This window comes from Otolemur garnettii, unplaced genomic scaffold (assembly GCF_000181295.1).
Source record: "Otolemur garnettii isolate 467f Iridium unplaced genomic scaffold, OtoGar3 scaffold00013, whole genome shotgun sequence".
Taxonomy (NCBI): domain Eukaryota; kingdom Metazoa; phylum Chordata; class Mammalia; order Primates; family Galagidae; genus Otolemur; species Otolemur garnettii.
The window spans coordinates 16,833,216-16,854,974 of NW_003852408.1; the positions used below are offsets into that span (position 1 = coordinate 16,833,216).

Sequence of the window (21,759 nt, forward strand, 5' to 3'; positions counted from 1 at the left end):
CGGTCTATTTCTGGGCACCAAACATTGGTTTCATTTTTTAAGCAACTCTAGAGGGCAGATGAAAGGCTGGTGAAGTTATGGGAACTGTTTCACTTAACACAGAGGAAATGTGCGTGCCAGTGTTATCTACCGGTGGGCTCAACAAGATTTAGTAATCCCTTGTAAGGTTCTAGCGCACAGATGATAGACAACTTTTTGGAAGTGTGATTAAAACAAACTGCATGAGAAGAATCCCCTATGAGGAAACTGCGGAGCTTTAAGACACTTGCCATCTACCCAGGCAGCTTGGCTTCTCTGGTCACCTTATTTTGCCATGTATAATGAATGTACTCTGGTGTATAATGTGCGCCATGTTTTTGGTCCAGATTTTCAGGGAAATGCTCACTTGGCTGGGAGATACACATCTGGGGAGGGCTAACACATCTCTGGTCAACTCTGCCCCTTCCCTCTCTCCTGGGAGCCCTTTCCTTTCCTTCCCTTCCCACACATTGGGGATGTGGCAGAAATAGCCACATGAATGCCCTGTGGGGTGGGAGCCAAGCAGGTCCTTGGGGCCAAGTGGGTCTCCCAGTCCCCTCCATTGGGTCAGGCCTCAGGCTTTGGCCTTTGCTCCACACAGCTATGACCTGCCCCACCAGCCTCATCACCCCCTCTTCTGGTACTTAGCAGCCTGCTCCTACCTGATCCATAAAGCTTCCTGGATTGGAACCCTGTGCTCCTGGTGGTGGGGCACAGTGGCTCTGGAAGGCCCAGAGGACTCCCCTGCTTCTGAGCCATACTACCCAAGTATAATGTGCATCCTTATTTTTCTCTCAAAATTTGGGCAAAAAGTACACAATACACATGGCAAAATGCATGGCTTGCACCTGCACACATGGAGTACTGTGGCTGAGCGGGGCTCCGGGAGGTAGGGGAGCTCAGGCACTCCTCACACACCAACGCTTATGTGTAACACGTCAGTCTGAAGAGCCTGACCCTCTAAGACAAAACACTGCCCAAACTATGGATCCAAATACTAAGAGTTAGCATTTATTTTTTAAACCAAGTTATTTTTGAACTTGTACACATGAATTCACCTGCACATATGCAAACTATAAAACAACCCGTGATGAAATCAGTGGTGGAAAAGCCGGACATTCGTGTGAGCGAGGGTTATTCCCAGTTCATCACAAGCCTCCGTCACGACTTTGTCAGCAGCAGAGCCGGAGGGAGCAGCGATGTAGGCCACGCCGCTCTGAGGGAAGACACACATTGATGTTCAGAACACAGTTTTATATAGAAACCTGCAAAACTCAACATCTCCCTACAAAAAGCCCAAACCAACAATGACTCAGTCAAAAAGGAAAATGATACGATTTGAGCCAGCCAAATACCCAACGGAGAAGGCAAATAATTCTCTACATATTACTGATCTGGGCCATGCTGACGCAGCTTTGATACACTGCTGAGACTGTCTCTATGTGATGCTCAAGTCTATGCAAATGCACCAATTCCACACTCACCCTTTTAGCTCTGTCTATATTATCCCTGAAAGGAAAGAAGGCATCAGAGCTAACAGAAACGTCACTTAGTTTGTTAATCCATTCCTTCTTCTCGGCCTCAGTTAGTAATTCAGGCACCTCCTCAAACAGTGCCTTCCACTTCATCAAATCTTCATCCTACGGGAGGAGGGAGGATAGAAGTCAGCCTGAGACCGTCTTTAGTTCTGTCTGATGTGAACCACCAAGCCAAAAAGCACATGGGCACTTTTTCTAGAACTTTTAATTTTACATAATGACTCTTATTTATATGCAAGTTCCTCTTTCTAGATTCTCCCTGACGCTTTTTAAAACATTTTCATTAAGGAAGAAAAATAATTCTGAGTTTATCAAATTTGCAGAGATAGTATCACTTTACTTTCTAAACTGATTTAGTCCAAATATATTTTGTTCTTAAATCTCTAATTTAGATCCACTACTTTCTATTCCTTTATCAAAGGAGGCAAATACAAAATCATATTCCAAGGCTTTTCAAAACAACACTCCACGTCCAATGTAGAAAAGTAATAAGAATGAATGTTTTAGAACTACATTTACAGAACCATTAGCCTCAAATATAATAGTTATAAAATCAAATATGATTCTTTGTATTTGCTATCATTTGAATGCTTGTGCCCCTCCAAAATTCATGCTGAAATTTAAAATCCTTAATGTGAAAGTATTAAGAGGTGGGGCCTTTAGAAGTTATCAGTCCAAGAGGGTGGGGCCATCATGAATACATTAGGGTGCTTTCTAAAAGAGTTAAGGGGGTGATTAGTCCCCATCTGGCGGAAGCAATTTTAATGCTCCCACATGCCTTCTTTAAAAAGAAGGCATTAAAGAAAATGAAATGTAACAAAAACGTATCAACTTGTTATAGCTCTCGTAGAAAATGTGGTGGGGGAAGACAGACACTAGTCACCTACAAGCATCATGCTTATCATAGATACTTCAAGGTGGGTGAAAGGCAGCACCTGTAATTAACTTAAAAAGACACAGAAGCTTTGTGGTTTCACAAAGGATAAAACAATGAGGGTAAAAAAGAAAGAAGATAGGGAATTGGTAAGAAGTTTCAATTAACAATTTTAGACAATATAGAATTTTAAGAAAAATACCTTTCCACTTTCTAGTGATGAAATTAAAGTCTGTTACATGTAAAACACTGAACTGAGAATATTAACACAGTCCATCCAAGTCCCAAAGACAAGCCTTTTACCTCGCCAATGGTTCCAGTCACATATTGGTCGATGGCATTGGAGATTTCTGCTCTCTTCACTCCTGGTTTAAACTTCATTGAAAGCACACGTGGATGGTGTCTCAGCCACCAATAGTTTGCCTTGTCCCCTGCAAGGCGTGTGCAGTGGATCCGAGACTGCTGACCTGCTCCAATGCCAATGACCTGAGGAACACGGACATTAAAATGAACCCCTCTTTCAATGCCTTCTTAACAGAGGATCTTATGTGCATAGTCCCCAAAACCTATCTCTTGGTAATTTTATGGAAGAAAACAGCAGGCCAAAATAGAAACATAATTTCAAAGTTATTAAAAAAAGAGGAGGGTAAGAGATTTATAACTACTATTCAAGCCTTTTAAATCACTTCAATGATATTTGAAATATGACTGCTAATATTGATATTCTGGAAGTTTCTAAATTTCAATACAATTATATCATTGATGGCTTGAAGGAAAAACAGAATTAAAAGAAAATAAAGGACCATTAAAATAGCTATGGTTATTTGAAAGTTTTTGTTTGCCCCAGTTTAAGACCTACAGTTTAAACACTGGATCACAGAAACTGATAAAATAAAGCTCTGACAAGGGTATCCTTAGCAGTGAAAACAACTTCACGAGAAAGGAACTTCTCCTTCCTTCCTCTATTTCTACGGGTTGAGTTCTAAGCAGCACTGCTAATGCGCAGTGGGTTTCATGGTTTCAGTTTCTGTAACGAGCACCTGTTCAGCTGTCTGCCCAAGGAGCCACCCCTTTCTAAGCCTGATGCTGTTGCGAGATGCCTGATGCCAACTTTGCCCACAGCTACAAGAGAATAAAAGAGACCACAAATACCTGTCAGTGTTCCTCCTGAACATCACTATACAAGGACTTAACAAAACTTCTGAGAACTTGAGCCCCAGGAGACCAGCAGCCACAACCCCCCAGGATTTTGTTACTATAGAGCAGGGGTCCTCAAACGTTTTAAACAGGGGGCCAGTTCACTGTCCCTCAGACTGTTGGAGGGCTGGAATGCAGGCCCTGGGACAAGTCAGCTGCTAAGCAGGACAGGCAGTGGCAGCAAAAACCCCTGACGGACTGGATAAATGACCTAGGTGGGCAGCATGTGGCCCGCAGGCTGTAGTTTGAAGACACCTGCTATAGAGGTTGGCAAGCCCGAGTCTTCTAGGGCACATGCTCATTAAAACCCACCTGTCCCCACTGTCCCCACTTGTGGGGCAAACTTAACGAATGTCAAGAGACAAGCTCAAGACATTAACAAGACAGGGTTGTAACGCTGCTGAAATTACAACAAAACCAAGCTCCCCCGAGTTGAAAGAGACCTCAGTGACAAACAAGAGCATCTTGCATTCCAAGGCTCGGCACACTAGGAAAACAAGTCTAGTATCTTGCATAACACCATATTCAGTAACTTACGGTGGCAGTGGTCACACACTGTAGTATTTGTGAAAACCAGTCAAACTGCACACTTAAAAGGGTGAATTTCACTGTACAAGGTTCCATCAATGGAACCTTGATGATACGGTATAGGATATACGTCAAAATACCCTGCAGGTTGGAAAAACACATGCTGGTGGGTGACAAATCTTTCCTTCCTTCCTCTTTACTAGAAATACCACCAATGTAAGGAAGGGGGAGTGAAGCAGCCAGTTTTGTAGCAGCTACTGGAGTCCCACTATTCCAGAATGGGCCAAGTCACTCTAGGCAAGAAGCAATGACTAATTTTAGTTCTTGGTTCCAAACATACTTTGTGATCACTGTGATCACTATTGGTCTTCAACAGTCCACCAAAGCTCTGAGGAAATACTGACAAAGCTGGAAGAGAAAAACTTGGCAAATTTTCCCTTTCAAGGTGTCCAACACCCGAGGCAGATGGAGTGTTTAACATCATTTTGTGACACAGTCCCCCAGAGGTGAGGTGACAGCCCACGTACCTGCCCGTTCTTGGCGTAGCACACAGAATTTGACTGAGTGTACTTGACAGCAACGGTGGCCACGATGAGGTCCCTGATGGCAGACTCCGAAAACTGAAACAGACAGGGGTGAATCACATGCGGCCTTCTGAATACCATTAGACTGGATGCTTCTTAGTGCCAGCAATGTGACACCCTTAATGGAGTTACAGCTCTCAAGTGAAAGAGAAAAATGGTTTTGCTACGCACTCCCATGGCTTCCTAAAACATCAAAGAGTTAACTTATTTGTAGTGGAACTTAGCACAATGTGTCAGACTAAAACTAATGCCACTTGCAGCAATTTGGGATTAAGCCTGTGAGTATCAGGTATAAAAATACCATACCTGCTCCAAAACCCACAAAAGTATTTTCGAGCAGAGGACTTTATCTGGAGAGGTGATAAAATTTATGTTCAGAACTGACGCTGAGACTAATTTTCACAGACATTACAAATCATTGTCATGCATAGATATAGCCAAGACTGCTCATAGAAGAATCAAATTAGGATCATTTTCTTCTTTGTTTAGAACATTCTAACTAATAATCCAAACAGAACAACAAATGTTTAATAGCCAAAAATATCACTGTCTTTAATAAAAAGAGTGAATACAAATTGAAAAGGACAAAGATCCACATTAACATGCTCAATGGATGATGTTAGCCGTAGCTAAGTGATAAATTAAGGAACTGAAAAATTGATTACTCTGACTTCATCACCATGTGCTTAGCAATTTAAAGCTTATTTCCAGCAACTCCACTTAAAACCTCAGGAGTCAGACCTGGGAACAGTCACAGCTCCTCACCTTCTCCTTGTTACTGTGAACAACTTATCCTTTCCCAGGAACTAACAGAAAAACTGGACACAGAGCTAAGACTGACAGCAAGGAGCGACAGGCAAAAACCGCAGAGATAAAGGCAGCAGCAGGAAATGGGCCTGACGATCCATGCTTTTCCCCTCAAGGCCTTTTCCAAATTGTGTGCAATAAATTAAGAAGCACGTAAGCTGAGCACAGCTTTGGGCAATCTTGCTGGACTGAGGGACAGACACAGAGTTCAGAGTATGCCAGGGAAGAAAGAGAAATACTAACAGATACCCAGGGCTTCAGCAAAGCAGGGTGAACCACAGACCAGTCCTCAAAGAAGCCCAAATTCAAAGCAGTTCAATTGGATAAAGCTGCCCATCAGAAGTGTAAGTCAACTACCTGGAAAAAACAACATCCAGACCCTCAACCTATTGCAGTAAGTTTTTCATACCCAGTGTTCGGCATTTTACAAAAATTTCCAAGCATTTCCGCAGAACAGACCAGAAACAAATGGAGGTACTGAAAAATACAGCCAACTAGACCCAGCAAAAGCGTTCTTTAAAATGAAGGCCTAATGATTTCAGAAAACAAATACCAACTCATCTATTTATCGAGTAACTTTTGTGCCACAAGTTACATTTCTTAACTCCCAATGTCACAGTTTTATTGATCTTTATAGTAAAAATGGCGACAGTCACCCTTCAGTGTGCCCTGAGTATTAAATGAGATAATACACACAAATATAAAACTCACCGTTACTATCCTTAGGACACGTCCCTTCTACACGACGACAAAGAGCACAAGTGCAAAAACTTGTCTACACGAAAACCCGGATCACAGCACAGAAAACAGAAACAACCTAAATGCCCACCACTGTCTGTCTAAACGCCCACCACCTGGACAGCCATGTGGACTCGCAGACCAATGAAGATCTATATCACTGATGCAGAAACCCATCTGTAGCCTGGGACCTGGAAAAAGGTAACTCTCAGAACAGAATTAAAGACCACATAATCTCATTTATGTGTAACTGAAGATACATCTCTCTGTGCACAGAAGCTTCTAGTACGGCCTTTATAATTTAAGCTCTCAGGATGACTTGCCAACTCAAAGATGGCCTGGCTGTGTGAGTATCAGTCAGTTGACATGGACCTTTAAATGTAAAACTTATAAACTGTGAAAACCTACTGAAGTGACAAGTAGTCAGACACTCCCAAACTTACATGTTTATTCTTGGTTACAACATTGGTAAATAATGACTTGTTGATGACAGCATCATTTCTCTTCTGGCTTAAACGAAGACCAAAGAGCGTTCGAATTTCATTTTCATCTGGTTCATAAGACTGGTCCATCTAAAAGACAAATTTTAAAAGTTAAAGGTAACACGTCCACATCCCTCAAATTTTTCATCTAATTATTTGCAAAAGACATCATAACATCATATGCATTTTTCTAATTTAAGCACATGTAAGATCATCTTAGCATGGGTGTGACAGAAGGGTCAGGTACAAGCAATTTGCTTTGTGTGTGTGTGTTTTTTTTTTATAGTTTTTACTACCTTATTGCATTTTATAGATTTTAAAACTTATACACAACATATTAAAACCAATGATTCCAGTAAGCATAGTTTTGGTTGAGTTACTATCTGCACAGTCCTTTTGGAAAGTCAGTAGATAAAAAGATTTGCTAATAAACAAGCTGTGGCAAAAAAATTAAGTTACAATTTTCCTTTCTTTCTAAATCTTTATTTTATTTTATCTTATTTTTCTTTTTTTTTTTTTTTGAGACAGAGCCTCAAGCTGTCCTCCTGGGTAGAGTGCCGTGGCATCACAGCTCACAGCAACCTCCAACTCCCAGGCTCAAGAGAGTCCCCTGCTTCACCCTGTCAAGCTGGGACCACAGGCGCCCACAACATCTGGCTATTTTTTAATTGCAGCCATCATTGTTGTTTGGTGGGCCCAGGCTGGATTCGAACCCACCACGTTAGGTGAATATGGCTGGCACTTTAGCCACTTAAGCCACAGGTGCCGAGCCTAAATCTTTATTTTAAAATATTGAGCTAATACTTATGATAAGAGCTAGAAGGGAAAAATCAGGATCTATAGTCTGCGTCTTTGCTATCTGGAAGGGAATTTGATGTAAATTTACAATGATCTTCCTCTCTCAAATTTTGAACTGAGAAGATATTAAAATTTGAGAAATAATACATGTAATACCGCTCTGTCTTCCTAGATATTTTACTAAACTTGTCAATATTTCTTCATTTATCGTTTGGACTATCTGTGACTTAGAAAGCACTGATATCTATAATTTATAAGCAAGCCTCCATAAATGTGTTTCGCTTACATTTTGTTGAATTCTAAAATATTCCTTTATGTTATACATTATAAAGCTTTATTTTCTTTAACTGAGCCCATCCCTCTGCAGAAGTTTCTTCTTATGCCTTTTTTTTTTTTTAAAGAGACAGTGTCTGGTTATGTTATGCAGACTGCTGGACTTGAACTCATGGGCTCAAGTGATCTTCCTGCCTCTGTCTCCTAAGTAGCTGGGATTCTAGGCAAGCACCACTATAAGCACCAGCCCTTATAACATTAGTAAAATCAATATGCTGTCCTATTAACTGACATCGAAAGAAAATTTCATGGTTGTAATTATGTATCCGATGTACAAACTAAGCCTATAAAATACTACTGAAGTCCTGGTATTCCTTTGACACCTTCCTAGGTGGTATTACCAGGTTTTGAAGAGGTCATAACAATGAGCTCAGGTTTTAGAAAATATTTTCCATAATGCTACATAAAACTGATAATGGACGTTGCATTGTTCCCCTTGTGCTGTCAGAGCACATACATAACAACCAGCCAGTCCCATACCCCTAACCCCAACACTTTGGAAGCCAAAGCAGGAGGAATGCTTGAAGTCAGGAGTTTAAGATTAGCCTGGGTGACATGGTAAGACTCCATCTTTGTAAAAAATTATAAAAGAGTGTACAATAAGTAAAAGTACTTAAGAAACTAGAAAACAGAGTAGCAGCTGTAACTATATGGTTAAACTTGCTGTCAAGTGGAGTTTTCTCCTTTCCTCAAAAAGCTGACGGTGAATTTATGGTGAACTAATGACAGAATTATTGGTAAATCTTACAATCAAGGGAGCACACTTAATAACTTCCATTACATAATTATACACAGTTGAGATGCCATAGGTTTTCTGACATAGCTTATGAACAACAGCATTATGAATTTTTACTGTGAACTCACAAAACTCTTTGCTTTATCAATACATAATCTTAGACTATAGACTAACTTCTTTTTAAGACAAGAGCTCATTTTAAAAAAAGTAAAGAAAAATCTCAACAACATAGGAGAAAAATTAAAAAGCATGGACAGTTTATAAAATGGAATAAAAACACCCTTAAATGTGAAAAGATATTCAGCTCACACTGAATGAGACATAAAAAATGTAAGAACACAAAGCTGTCATGTATGTTGGGAAATAGGCAAAACGCCCTACACCTTTCCGTTAGCACATTAAATGTGTCACACAGCCTCTGCAAGGGGCAGTGATACACACGGCCTGTGGCCCAGGCCTAATTTCACTCCTAGGGCTCCTTTAGGTCACTCCTGCACGGGTGTGTGCTGCAACTAGAGACTGGTGATTGGCTGGGTAATACAGATGCACAGGTATGGCACAAACTTCCCAGATTGTGAAGCAGGACACGTTTGTGCCAGAAGAGAAATAGAAAAAGAAAGGCCAACGCAAATATCTGTTGAGTATTTATAAACTTTAAAGAGAATACTTTAAAAAAGGTAAGCAAGAAATTTAAAGTATCAGTTAATTCTTCAAAAGGTAACTGGCAGAAGGGAAGGATGGGGGACACGTTCCATTAAATAACATCTAATGCCTTCTGAATAGGTAGTCACATAAACACATCATTTAAAAAAAATTTACAAAAAATGAAGACTAAGGAAGCTATCCTCATCTTAAAACCAAAATCAATGGTATTTTAAAAAATCCAGGATTAAGGACAAAGAAGCTGCTTATAATGAGGGATAAATTACAGCATGTAGGAAACACTAATCATGGTGGGAAAGACGCAAATAAGAGAGCAAACGACTGGTTTAAACACAAGTGGCACTGACCTGAAGCACACAGTAGTTTCCACTTTTCTTTTTAGAAAGTATTTTCAAGGCTGCTTCTTCATATCCTGGGGCAATAATACCATCAGATACCTGTAAATATATTAAATGTTAATTTCTGTTTCAAAAAATCAGAGAACACCTATGAAAACATCTAACAATTATCTGTGTTACGTAACGTAGCAGCACGCTCTGGTTTCTACCTCCAACAGAGAGTGCTTCTGCTACACTTGGGAAAGACAACTCTATGTCAGAATACAGCTTTCTACAGCCAGCTCTGTCTCACTTGCTATCTTTTCACCAGTTTTGTTTTAGTCAGTTTTAATTAAGAATATATGAATGATATGCTCTAAAATACGCTCCTTAGGGAGAAACTTTTCAGTATGTATTTTCTTTAGGATATGGTGTCTGACACGAGGAAGGGCACATTCTAGTTCTAGGTCCACTAGTCATGGCTAAATGACCTTCAGCAAGGCACATTCCAACTCTAAGACAAGATGAGAGTAAATCAAAGACTTAACATAACTAAAGATACAACGTCACAGGCCTGTTATAACCTATGACATATGGATTGAAAGGGTCATGGAAAGAATGCCTGAGGCAATGAAGTGCTGAGCCACCATCCCCCGAATCTCCAGCTACTTTCCTTCCCCCTCTGAGCAATTTGAGCTGCTTGGTTTGTACTTTTTGTCTTTCCACTCCCAACAGGACCTTCCACCTTTCTGGAATGCTTGTTTGCTATTCAACCGATTGGGGGGTGGGGGGGTGCTTATATTTTTTTTCATCGTATACAGTCTCTTTCTTTACAGACCTATGAAGGCTTATAGCAAGATTTATTATCACATCATCATCCAAGATGGCAGCCTCTGTTCTTTGGAAACAATGACTGTGGCTTTAAGATAACTACTAGATAAGATAAATGCATAAATTGAAAATGTGTTAGGACAGCCAAATATGCATTTGAAACATTAACTCACTAAGTCTCAAAAATCAATTCAAGGATCCACGTTCTACATAATTACAAATATTAAATGATAAATTTAACTAATATGCAGATATAATAAATATAAATATCACAGGTTAGGATTTCAAAGAACATTATGAACAATTAAAGCTTTACTCAGTTACACATGGATCAAAATACACGAATGTCCACTAACTTCTCTGGATATAATTTTTGCAGTTGGTACATCACAAACATCAGATAATGCAACAAAATCACCAAATGAAGACATCCTATCAGCACCTGTAAACAAAAATTGAAATGAGGTATTTATCACAGAGTATTCATGTGTAGAATAAGACAGTTCTCTAAAGCTAACCGTATTGTTCACACAGGATTTATTTAAACAACAGATCAACAGGCCGCTGAACTGAAGTAATTAGTAAGGAAGTGTTCTATAGTTCTACCTTCTAGAGTTGAGCAAACATTTTTTGCGAAGGGCCAGCAAGTAAATATTTTTAAAGCTTTGCCGCCACATGGTCTCTAACGTAACTACTCAGTTCAAAATCAGCCATGGCCAAGGCATATGATATATTTGCAAAAATAGGTGGCAGGCTGGATTCAGATGAGGGGCCTCTAGTTTGCTGACCCTTGTGTAAGCAGTAAACTATGATAGGTTTCTTAATAATTTTCCATAAACATTACAATAATATTCACAGGTTATTAAACTAAAAAAAAAAAGTTTCTGAAATACTACATAAAATGTAACTCTAACCAAATTTAGTGTAGACAAGTCATATTATACAATACAAATGCATTCAATACAGACTAATCTGAAATGGGCATTCCCCAAATTCCATTTGTTACATTAAAATACTAACATACACTATACTTTTATAAACTAATTGATTCTCAGGCATTCACATAATCATTCTCAAATGCAAACAAAACCAAATTTAAAATACTCTGAAATTGCATAAGGTGATACACATATTTTATTGTCAGTTATTTATACATTATATAGAACATCTATATATTTATTCTATCCTATTCAGGATAAAACATTGCTGTTGCTTTTTCTTACCCCACTCCCCCCACAAAACCCAACCCCCTTTATTCTGACCTCTTGCTCGTGCATATGCAGTTGCTATGGGAGTGAGGGTGTCCCAGAGATCATAGACCATGCAGACTTTGGCTTCATCTTCACTGAGTGGAATTCCAACAGCTGCACCTGGTACAGAAACCCATAAAATAATAAACAGACCCAAAATAGCTCGTTACTACTTGTCAACCCTTAAATCAAGACATTTTTTTTAACATTTAGTCTACAAAGCGTATTTTCTAGTGCCTGTGCTAAATTAAACTGAAACTTATTCAGCCAGATAATTAAATACCAAAAACATAGCTGTGGATGTCTCCGGCCTGTGAAAGTGCAGAGCCACTAAAGCCTGACGCCCCCAGGTGAGAATGAAGCTGGTTTACTTCATCACTGACCCGCTCACTCTCGGTCCTGCTGACCACACTGTTTATTTCTTCCCCACTCACATCACTTTAACACCCAGTAAACATCCTAGAACTAATTACATGCCGGATTGTCAGCAGATCTGGTGAAAAGACGACTAAGTTGTGGAACTAGACACTTAATATAGACACAAAAGGTATCTCAGGCAGCGGCTATAAGATACTGCCATGAAGTGTCATAAGAGCAACTTTTTTATGTCTACTCAGTTCTACTTTTAAACATGAAAAAATATTTATTATAGCCTATTGCATTAAGCCTTTTCACTTTTATTTTCTAAACTATTATATTTTTACCATAAAAACTATTTTCTAATCTTCCTGTCTCATAATATTATGCAATTGTATGTGTTATGTTATCAGATTTTATATTACACAGACAGTTATCAACAGACGTGACTTTTAGACTTCACCGAATATCTGCATTTACACTAGGACTTGTCAATATTAAAAAATAAAATAAATACAAAGAAAAGCATTTTGAACAAGTCCAGGGTATTCCAGCGCACAGAGCTTTACCTGCTGGGCTGACATGTTTGAAAGAGGCAGCGGCTGGAACGCCTAATGCCTCTTTCAGTTCCTTCACCAGCTGCCAGGCATTCAAAGCATCACATAAGTTTATAAATCCAGGGGCTCCATTTAGAACTGTAACATAAAAATACACACATACATTACTAAGCAGGATGAACAGTCATGTCCTTTCTCAACAAGTAACATGTCAAGACTGCACAAGTGTTGGAAGTAAAGGCAAACAGATACATGCCAACACAGAACTTGGTAACAGAGAACAAAGCGGCTGAGCCTGCACACATGCGCATAAACACACACCCAGACTCTCCCACCTAATGGGAAGGACCAAACCCAGCCAACGTTGGAACAAATCCACCTTAGAGACTCAGGAATGGGAGAAACCGACAAGGCTAGTGATCAGTCAGGGATCCACATACAGAATGAAGAGTAAATACGTGTGGCAATCACTGAGACCGTATGAAATTGAAGTTATAAACCTTATCAATTAAAAAAAATGGTATCAGAAACTAAGCCAGAGCTACGGGTTGGGAGGTAAGGAGAAGAAAAAAAATGTGCTGGGTTTTTCTTTTTCCTTCTTCCATAGCTGACTCAGCAGACTCTGTCTAGAGCGGAGATGCAGTTAGAAGACGACTGCACCTTCAGAATTTCCCCTGCCTATTTTCTTAACACTGGCAGGATTATTTAGGAACTAGTACATCCCGTGAATAAACAGACGAAGTTCAGCACACACAGAGAAACAGTGGGCCATCGTTAATTATAAATTAAAAATGTATAATTTCATTTCCTTCATGTTATCTCGGATAGAAGATAGTTTTTAAAAACCTTGCAAAAGGACAGCTGCACTTGAATGTTTACTGCAACACAATTTACAACTGCAAAGATGTGGATCTTTGCCCTCAATTCATGAATGGATGAAAAAATGTGAGAGCTATATATACTATGGCGTATTACTCAACTTTAAAAAGGAATGAAAAACCAAACTTCACATGTTCTCGCTCATTAAGTGGAAGCTAAACGAAGGGAACACATGGGCACAAAGATATAAAGGACCCTGGAAACCAGGACGGGCAGTGCGGGGGGGGGGGGGGTGAAAACTTACGCGGTGGGCGCAATGAGCACTGTGCCGTCACGGGCACACCGAAAGCCCTTACTTAAGCATCATACAATGAACACACTTAATATTTTAAAATAAATTATAAAAGTAAACTATACTTGCAGATGTTATGATCTTACAAAGAAAATACTACAGAAACCATTAAAAAATCAATTAGAACAAACAAGGTTAGCAAGGTTTGAGAGCATAAGATCAATACACAAAAATCAACTGTATTTTTATACAGTAGCAACGAACAATCCAAAAATTAAAAACTAAGAAAACAATTCAATTTACAATAGCATCAAAGAGAATAAAATGTTTTGGGGGAAAAATTAACAAAAGAAGTGCAAATCTTATATTCTGAAAACTACAACATTATTGGCCATTGGGGGAAATGTGATCAAAACCACAGTGAGATCCTGCCGAATACCCTTCTATGGTCTATAATATAAGGGCCAGACAACAGTAAGCACTGGTGAGGATGTACAGAATTGGGATACTCACACACTACTGGTGTAAAACGGTGCTTCCACTCTGGAAAACAGTGTACAGTGTGGCAGCTCTTCAGAAGGTTAAACACAGAGCAACCATGTGACCCAGTGATTCCACTCCTAGTTATATACTCAAGACAAATGAAAGTACATCCATACAATAACGTGTACATGAATGCTTATAGCCAGATTATTCACAATAGTGAAAAAGTGGAGACAGCTCACATGTGGATTAACTGATGAATGGATAATAAAATGCAACGTAGCCATAACGGAACAGTGTTGAGCACGAAGATGGCATGTGCAGCAACAGGATGATGCGATGGGGTGTGACGGCAGCTACCCTGGTCTAGGTCAGTGGTTCTCAACCTTCCTAACGCCACGGCCCTTTAATACAAGCTCCTGCGGGGCGTGACCCACAGGTTGAGAACTGCAGGTCTAGGTGGTCAGAAAAGGCTTCCCTGAGCTGAGACGAGGACCATGATGAGCAGAGGCACAAACTCTGGGTGGAGGGAGGTGAGGAGAGTCAGATGGCACAGGGTTTGTAGGCTGGGACACAGCACTTGAGGAAAGCCCACGAATGGTAAAGTGGGGCGTGACATCCGGTTTGCATTTTTTTTTAAAGGATACTGTGTTGTGAAGAACTGAGGGGCCAAGAGATAATGCAGAGAATTTAATCAGATGATTATAGTCTGGGAGACTTTATAGGTTGACTGGGGACTTTCCAGCATTTGAAATATTCAAAATATATGTGAGGTAGAGTAACAATCGAACTTGAGGATCTACTGAATCTGAGGATAAGGAGAAGATTTCAAATTCCCCCCAACCTCCTGCCTTGCTCCTCCCCCCTTTCAGTTGGTGACAAGGAGAAAGGACACAGGAGGACACTGCGTCCACCCACCACCAAACCCACGGAGCACTGGGCTCCAGCCTTGCCTTCTCCCAGAGAGGGGAGGCTGCCCTGCCTCTCCCCACAGCCAGCCCTCCCGGCCAGCCTTGGCCCTTCATTCAAGCCCTCATGGTGGTGACTGTCCCTCTGTCCCTCCCCCTGCCCTGCCTTCTATCAGAGTAGAACATGTCCTCATAGACTACCGTAAGAAGAAAACAGGACAAAAAGTCAAAAAACCTTCGCTTAATTCTACAAACCCATGGATGCCCTAAATTCTCTGTTCAAAGAATTACCTTTATCATTTTTATTTCCTAACTTCGCACTCTACTTCAACCCACTTCAACTGAACTTCTAGGCTCCACTCCAAGGAAAATGCTTCTTGTAACATTCCCAAAGCAAATAATAATCCCTTTTCTGTTCTCAACATCATAGCAACTGGCTGAAATTTTCCAGGTTCTCTTCTGGTTCCTCCACTATCTACCTCTCAAGCTGTGGCTTGGTCTTGACCGTCATCTATGAAATCCAGCTCATTTCATCCCATCCCATGTCTTCAAAAACACCTACATGCCAAAGACATTCCAAACTGTTGCTCCAACTTGATCTCTCAGCAGAACCCCAGACCCCAGAGTACCTCCACATTCTCACTCACAAGTCCAACCAGCATCTCAAACTTCATATGGTCATAAAAAGTAGTAGGGAATTTACTTTATATTCTAAACATGAACTACATCAGATACAGAGAAGACACATGGATCCAGACACAGCAAACTGTGCCATGTGACACCCAGGCTTTACCTGTGATGGGAAGCACGGGCTTCATCGTGTACAGCTGGGCAGGAGTCTGATGAGGGTTCATTCCATACCTCAAGGGCATCTGAGATATTCCTTTACTGTACTGTTTCCTGAAGTAATCTGAAATTGCTTCATCATACTGTGCCGTGTGAGTGAATGCCTACCAAAAAGGAAGTTTTGTGAGATGTTAACTCACAAAAGTAAAAACAAGATGGTTTTAGGTGTATAGCAAACACCATGCCCTCGCCCCATGCACACACACCAAAGACACCAAGTTCACCATGACTCACACTATAAATTATCCCTTTCCCGTTCTCTTTCAATCATTTTGACAGATTATCTCTAACAGTTAGTCTCTCCATTTTTAACAGAATAATAGTAACTCTGACAGCCTTGGGAGACAGAACCTAGAGAGAACTGAATCCCGTGTGTTTTGGCAAACTGTGCACCGAATGGATGTTACTTTACAATATTATGAAAGCTCGTTCCCACCTTCAAGGCTAGCTGGCGTCTAGTCTCCAGGGAGGTATCCTTACTCTCGGAGCTCTGCATCTCTGTGGACACTGGCGCGTAGTCATCTGGGTCACACACCACTGTCACCCGAGCATGGTTTTTGGCTGCAGCTCTCAGTAAGGTTACTCCACCTTTGAAGAACAAAAGACTTTTTTTTTAATTTAGGTATCAGTTCATGATCTTCTTTCAAATAAAATCATTGTACACACACTTCCACTTTAATATCTGACTTAAAAAATGAGGAAATAATCCAGATGTATCTACACACACACACACACACACTCTCCCCCCTCAGAAAATATAATCATCCCAGAACATCATCTGGGAGAAGTAACTATTTTCTATGTTCTACTTCAAATGTAAAATAAGTCATTAAATAATCAGTCTTCTAAATAGTTTTTCTGACTTACCAATATCAATTTGCTCAACAGCCTCCTGAACAGTTACATCTGGACAGGCCACCGTCTTCACAAAGGGGTACAGGTTGCAAACAACAACTCTACAACAAACGGGAATCAAGCTGCCGTTAAAAACTCAGTTTATGTGGTTTATGGCTATCCAGGAAAAGAATAAGCTAGCAATGACCAGAAACCACGAAGACCTAAAATGTAAACTGAGAGTCTCATGTTTTCAAATTCTAAAAAGATGTGCTAAAAAAGCCAAGATGGGCCGGGTGCCTTGGCTCACGCATGTACCGCAGCACTCTGGGAGGTTAAGGTGAGAGCATCTCTTGAAGCCAGGAGTTCAAGACCAGCCTAGGCAACATTGCAAGATTCTCTATAAAAAATAAAAAACAGAAAACTGAGCTGGGCATGGTAGTGTGCACCTGTAATCCTAGTTACTTGGGAAGTTGAGGCAGGATTGCTTAAGCCCAGGAGTTTGAGTGTCAGTAGGCTATAATCACACAATCATACTACAGCACGGCAGCCTGGGAAACAGCACAAAACCCCATCTCTTTAAAAACAAATACAAAACACAAAACAAGACATCCTACTGTCATAGAAGGTAATTTAATCAAGCAGTGTGCTGATCTGGATACACATTATTCCCTCCAAAACACACTGCAGTGTTAGGTAACCTTGGCCCCCCAGTACTGTCCAGCTTTCAAAAGTTTTAAACATTTTAATAGAAATGTAAAATGCAGGATTACAGGTAACATCCTTATTTTGGAATGTAATCACTATTATCCAGAACATTAATATCCAGAATATTATTCAAATTTAGATTCTCTCCCCAAGAAACAACAGGCTGCATACAATTTTAAAACACAGAACTAATCTAAAATTAACAACCAGTGAAGTGGAGTTCACTCCCCGACTGCACCATGGGGAGTTTCGTGGCCAGACTTCCCAGCCACATTAGCCTAACTGGTGAAAACTACTAAAAGGAAAACGAGAAGAGAAAACCCTCGCAGCTCAGTCTACTAGGCCCACTACTTTGAGACCAAAACCAGACAGATACATCCCAAGAAAACTACCGACCATCTCTCATGTGAATTGACACAAAAATCCTTAGTAAAACACTAGCAAGCCAAACCTAGACGAATATAAAAATAACTACACACCATAGCTAAGTAAGGTTTATCCCAGGAATGCCAGACTGGTTTAATATCTAAAAAATCAGTTAATGTAACGTTAATAAAGGACAAAAAATTCCTGACCACCTCAATAGATGCACAAAAAGCATCTGCTAAAGTTCAACACTCAAGATACAAATCTTCAACAAGAAGAACAAAAGGGAAATTATTCAACATGACAAAGTGAGACCAAAATTCACACCTAATGTCATACTTAAGGGAGAAGACGAAATACTTTCCCCCTATGACCAGAAATAAGACAAGATGTCCACTCACCACTACTATTCATCGTTGTACTGGAAATTTTAGCCACAACAATTTGTAAAGAAAATGAAATAAAAGCATCTGGATTGGAAAGAAAGAAACAAAGTTCTCTCTCTCTATTCACAGGTGACATGATCTTGTGTACAGAAAATCCTAAAGAACTCATAAATGTGACCTACTAGCACTAAGAAGTGAGTTTGATAAGTTGCAGGATAGATGATCAAAATGCAATCATCAGTTGTTCTAATGCACATTAGCAAGAAACAATGACATAATTAAGAAAACACATCCACTTAATGATAGCACAAAAAACAATGTTAGAGTTTCATGGAAGTACATGACATTGTTGAAAGAAATTAAAGAAAATCTAAATGAATATAATGACAACCACATCCACAGACTGGATGATTTAACACTATTCAGATGGTAATATTTCCCAAAATGATCTGCAGAATCAACACTCCTGGCTTGGCGCCTGTGGCTCAAGTGGCTAAGGTGCCAGCCACATACACCTAAGGTGGCAGGTTCGAATCCAACCCGGGCCACCAAACAACGACAGCTGCAACCAAAAAATAGCCGGGCGTTGTGGCGGGCGCCTGTGGTCCCAGCTCTTGGGAGGCGGAGGCAGGAGACTCGCTTGAGCCCAGGAGTTGGATGTTTCTGTGAGATGCCACAGCACTCTACCCAGGGGGACAGCTTGAGGCTCTGTCTCAAAAAAAAAAAGAAAAGAAAATTCCAACTACCGTTTCCCCCTCCAAAATGGGCAAGCTGATTCTAAAAATCATGTGGAAATGCAAGGAACTCTAAATAACCAAAACAACCTTGAATAAGAAAAACAAAGTTGAAAGACTCACACTCGCTTTTCAAAATTTACTATAAAGTTGCAATAATGTTATCCGGCTGACATCACAACAGACACACCATCCAAGGGCCAAGGGCATCAAGACCATTCCATGATTAAAGAATGGTCTTTTCAACAAATGATCCGAGGACTAGAGGATAGCCACATATCGACTTCACACATGTATATAAAAATTAACTTAAAATGAATCTGAAAATATCTTACGTATAAGAACTAAAGCTAAGAAAACACTTAACAGAAAACATAAAAAAAAAACCTTCCTCACCCAGGTCAGGCAATGGTTTCTTACATATGATACCAGACGCACAAGCAACACAAGAAAAAATAAATTCTCCATCACCAAAATGAAAACCCTTTGTGATGGTCAAAGGACACCAGCAAGAAAGGAACTCAATGCACAGAATGGGGGGAGAAGCCTCACGACTCACTAAAAAGACAAATCAATCAACTAAAAAATGGGTGAAGTATCTGAACAGTCATTTCTCCAAGGAAGGTACACAGCTGGCTAACGAGCACCGGGAAAGACGCTCAGCCTCATCAGAAGTACAAACCGTGACCACACGAGATGCCACTTCGCAACCACCAGAAGGGCGAGAACCAGAAATAAAGACAGAGAATCACACGTGTTGGTGAGGATGTGCATAAACTGGAACCCCAGAATTGCTGCTGGGATGGAAATGGTGTAGCCCCCAGTAAACAGTCTAGGCCGTTCCTCAGAAGGCTAACAGACAGAGACTTTATGACCAAGGAATTCTGCACAAAACATGTGCAAGTTTTATATTCACATGAAAGTCTGCACACAGCATTATTCATAATATCCAAAAAGGTAGACACAACCCAAATGTCCATCAATTAACGAACTGATAAAGAAAACGGGGTATAGAGCCATCCATACAATAGATTGTTTTTTAGCAATAAAAATGAAGTGCTGGTACTAGGCTGCAACATGGACACACCTTGAAAACACACAACGTGAAAGAAGCTACTCACAAAATACACTGCACAAGCTGGAGTCCACATACATGAAACGGACAATGCAGGGAATCCAGAGACAGAATGGACGCGGGTGGCTGCCAAGGCTGGGGGGCTTGGGGAAAATGCAGACCATTCTGCATAGGGTACAGGAGATTTGGGGGGGCAGGGTGATGACTATGTCTAATAACGAATGTGTTAATGGCTGTACAACTTCTGTGAAAATACTAAAACCTACCAAATTGTGTATTTTAAATTGGTGAACTCTATGGTATGTAAATGATATCACAATAAAGCTGTTAGAAATACTTAAAAGAAACAGATAATACTTTTATATAAATAACTAACTTGGCTGTATGGGTTGAACATCCCTAATCTGAAACTTTGAAAGCCAACAGAATGCTCAAAGGAAATACTCCCTGGAGCATTTTAGATTTCAAAAGTTTCAAATTAGGGGTGCTCAATTAGAATATTATCTGGAAATATCCCCAAACCCCAAATCTGAAACATTTCTGGACCCAAGCATTTCAGATAAGGGATATATTCAACCTGTATACAGAATATTTGTATCATAACTTCCTGAAAAAAACACAAGTCGTTTTCAGTTTAAGTATACATATTGATAATGTAAATTTGGCCAAACCAAAATGCTTATAACAAGTGCTATGTCACATAGAAGGTACTCAGTAAAGGTTGACAGTCAGAAAAAAAAAGAGTCATACCAGGTTTGGCATACTTTCTCTTTTATCCTTAATGTGTTACAAGTCTAATTTTAAATTTTTACCTTATAAGACTGAAATCAAGTCTGGCCATGTCAGCATTATCTTCGGGGGTATTACGAGCCAGGATTCCTAATAAAACAAAGTATTACTTCAAAAAACAAATCAGAACAAGGTACTTCTTTTAACACAGTATCATCAATCAAGTTAAACCTTTTAGTATTTTTTTTTCTTTCTTTCTTTTTATGGAGATAGGGTCTTGTTCTGTTGTCCTGGCATAAGAGCAGTGGTGTCACCATAGCTCACAGCAATCTCTAACTCCTAGGGCTCATGTGATCCCCATCTCAGCCTCCTGAGAAGCTGGCACCAGAGTACAGGTGCATGCCACCACTTCCAGCTGATTCTTTGTTTTTTTGAGAAATGAGGTCTCACTATGTTGTTCAGACTGGTCTTGAACTCCTGACCCCACTCAGCTTCCCAAAGGAGTAGGATTACAGGAGTGAGCCACCATTTGGGGCCTATAAAATATCAAACACATAGTTGAGCAGTTATCCAGAAAAATTAAGATTAGCAAAAATCTTTTGATCCTTTTTATTAACAAAATATTAAAAAAGGAATTTTTTTTTTTTTTGAGACAGTCTTACTATGTCACCCTTCCTAGAGTGCCGTGGCATCACAGCTCACAACTACCTCAACTTCTTGGGCTTAAGCAATTCTCTTGCCTCAGCCTCCCAAGTAGCTGCGCTACAGGCACCAGCCTCAACGCCTGGCTATTTTTTGTTGTTGTAGTTGTCACTGTTGTTTAGCAGGCCTGGCCGGGGTTTGAACTGTCAGCTCCTGAGTATGTGGCGGGTGTCCTACCCACTGAGCCAGTAAAGGAAATTTTTATGAAACTGTTGCTAGTTCCATTACAGGTTACATGTTCCCAAGAGTCAGTGGCTTGCCTGAAGATT

General features: G+C 40.2%; 1 protein-coding gene across 1 annotated transcript in view; it reads right to left on the minus strand.

Annotated features, from left to right (window-relative positions):
• Positions 1-998: 998 nt before the first annotated feature.
• The window catches only part of ATIC (5-aminoimidazole-4-carboxamide ribonucleotide formyltransferase/IMP cyclohydrolase), a 26,043-nt gene continuing 5,282 nt past the window's right edge, over positions 999-21,759 (minus strand). The window contains exons 4-16 of the mRNA XM_003784974.2: positions 20,872-20,938; positions 16,824-16,912; positions 16,393-16,544; positions 15,904-16,060; positions 12,621-12,746; positions 11,707-11,814; positions 10,801-10,886; positions 9,644-9,733; positions 6,728-6,856; positions 4,683-4,775; positions 2,734-2,916; positions 1,503-1,658; positions 999-1,234 (exon numbers count right to left, since the gene is read on the minus strand). Of these exons, the coding sequence (XP_003785022.1) occupies positions 1,115-1,234; positions 1,503-1,658; positions 2,734-2,916; positions 4,683-4,775; positions 6,728-6,856; positions 9,644-9,733; positions 10,801-10,886; positions 11,707-11,814; positions 12,621-12,746; positions 15,904-16,060; positions 16,393-16,544; positions 16,824-16,912; positions 20,872-20,938 (1,556 nt within the window). The 3' untranslated portion in view covers positions 999-1,114. The remainder of the gene's footprint in view (positions 1,235-1,502; positions 1,659-2,733; positions 2,917-4,682; positions 4,776-6,727; positions 6,857-9,643; positions 9,734-10,800; positions 10,887-11,706; positions 11,815-12,620; positions 12,747-15,903; positions 16,061-16,392; positions 16,545-16,823; positions 16,913-20,871; positions 20,939-21,759) is intronic.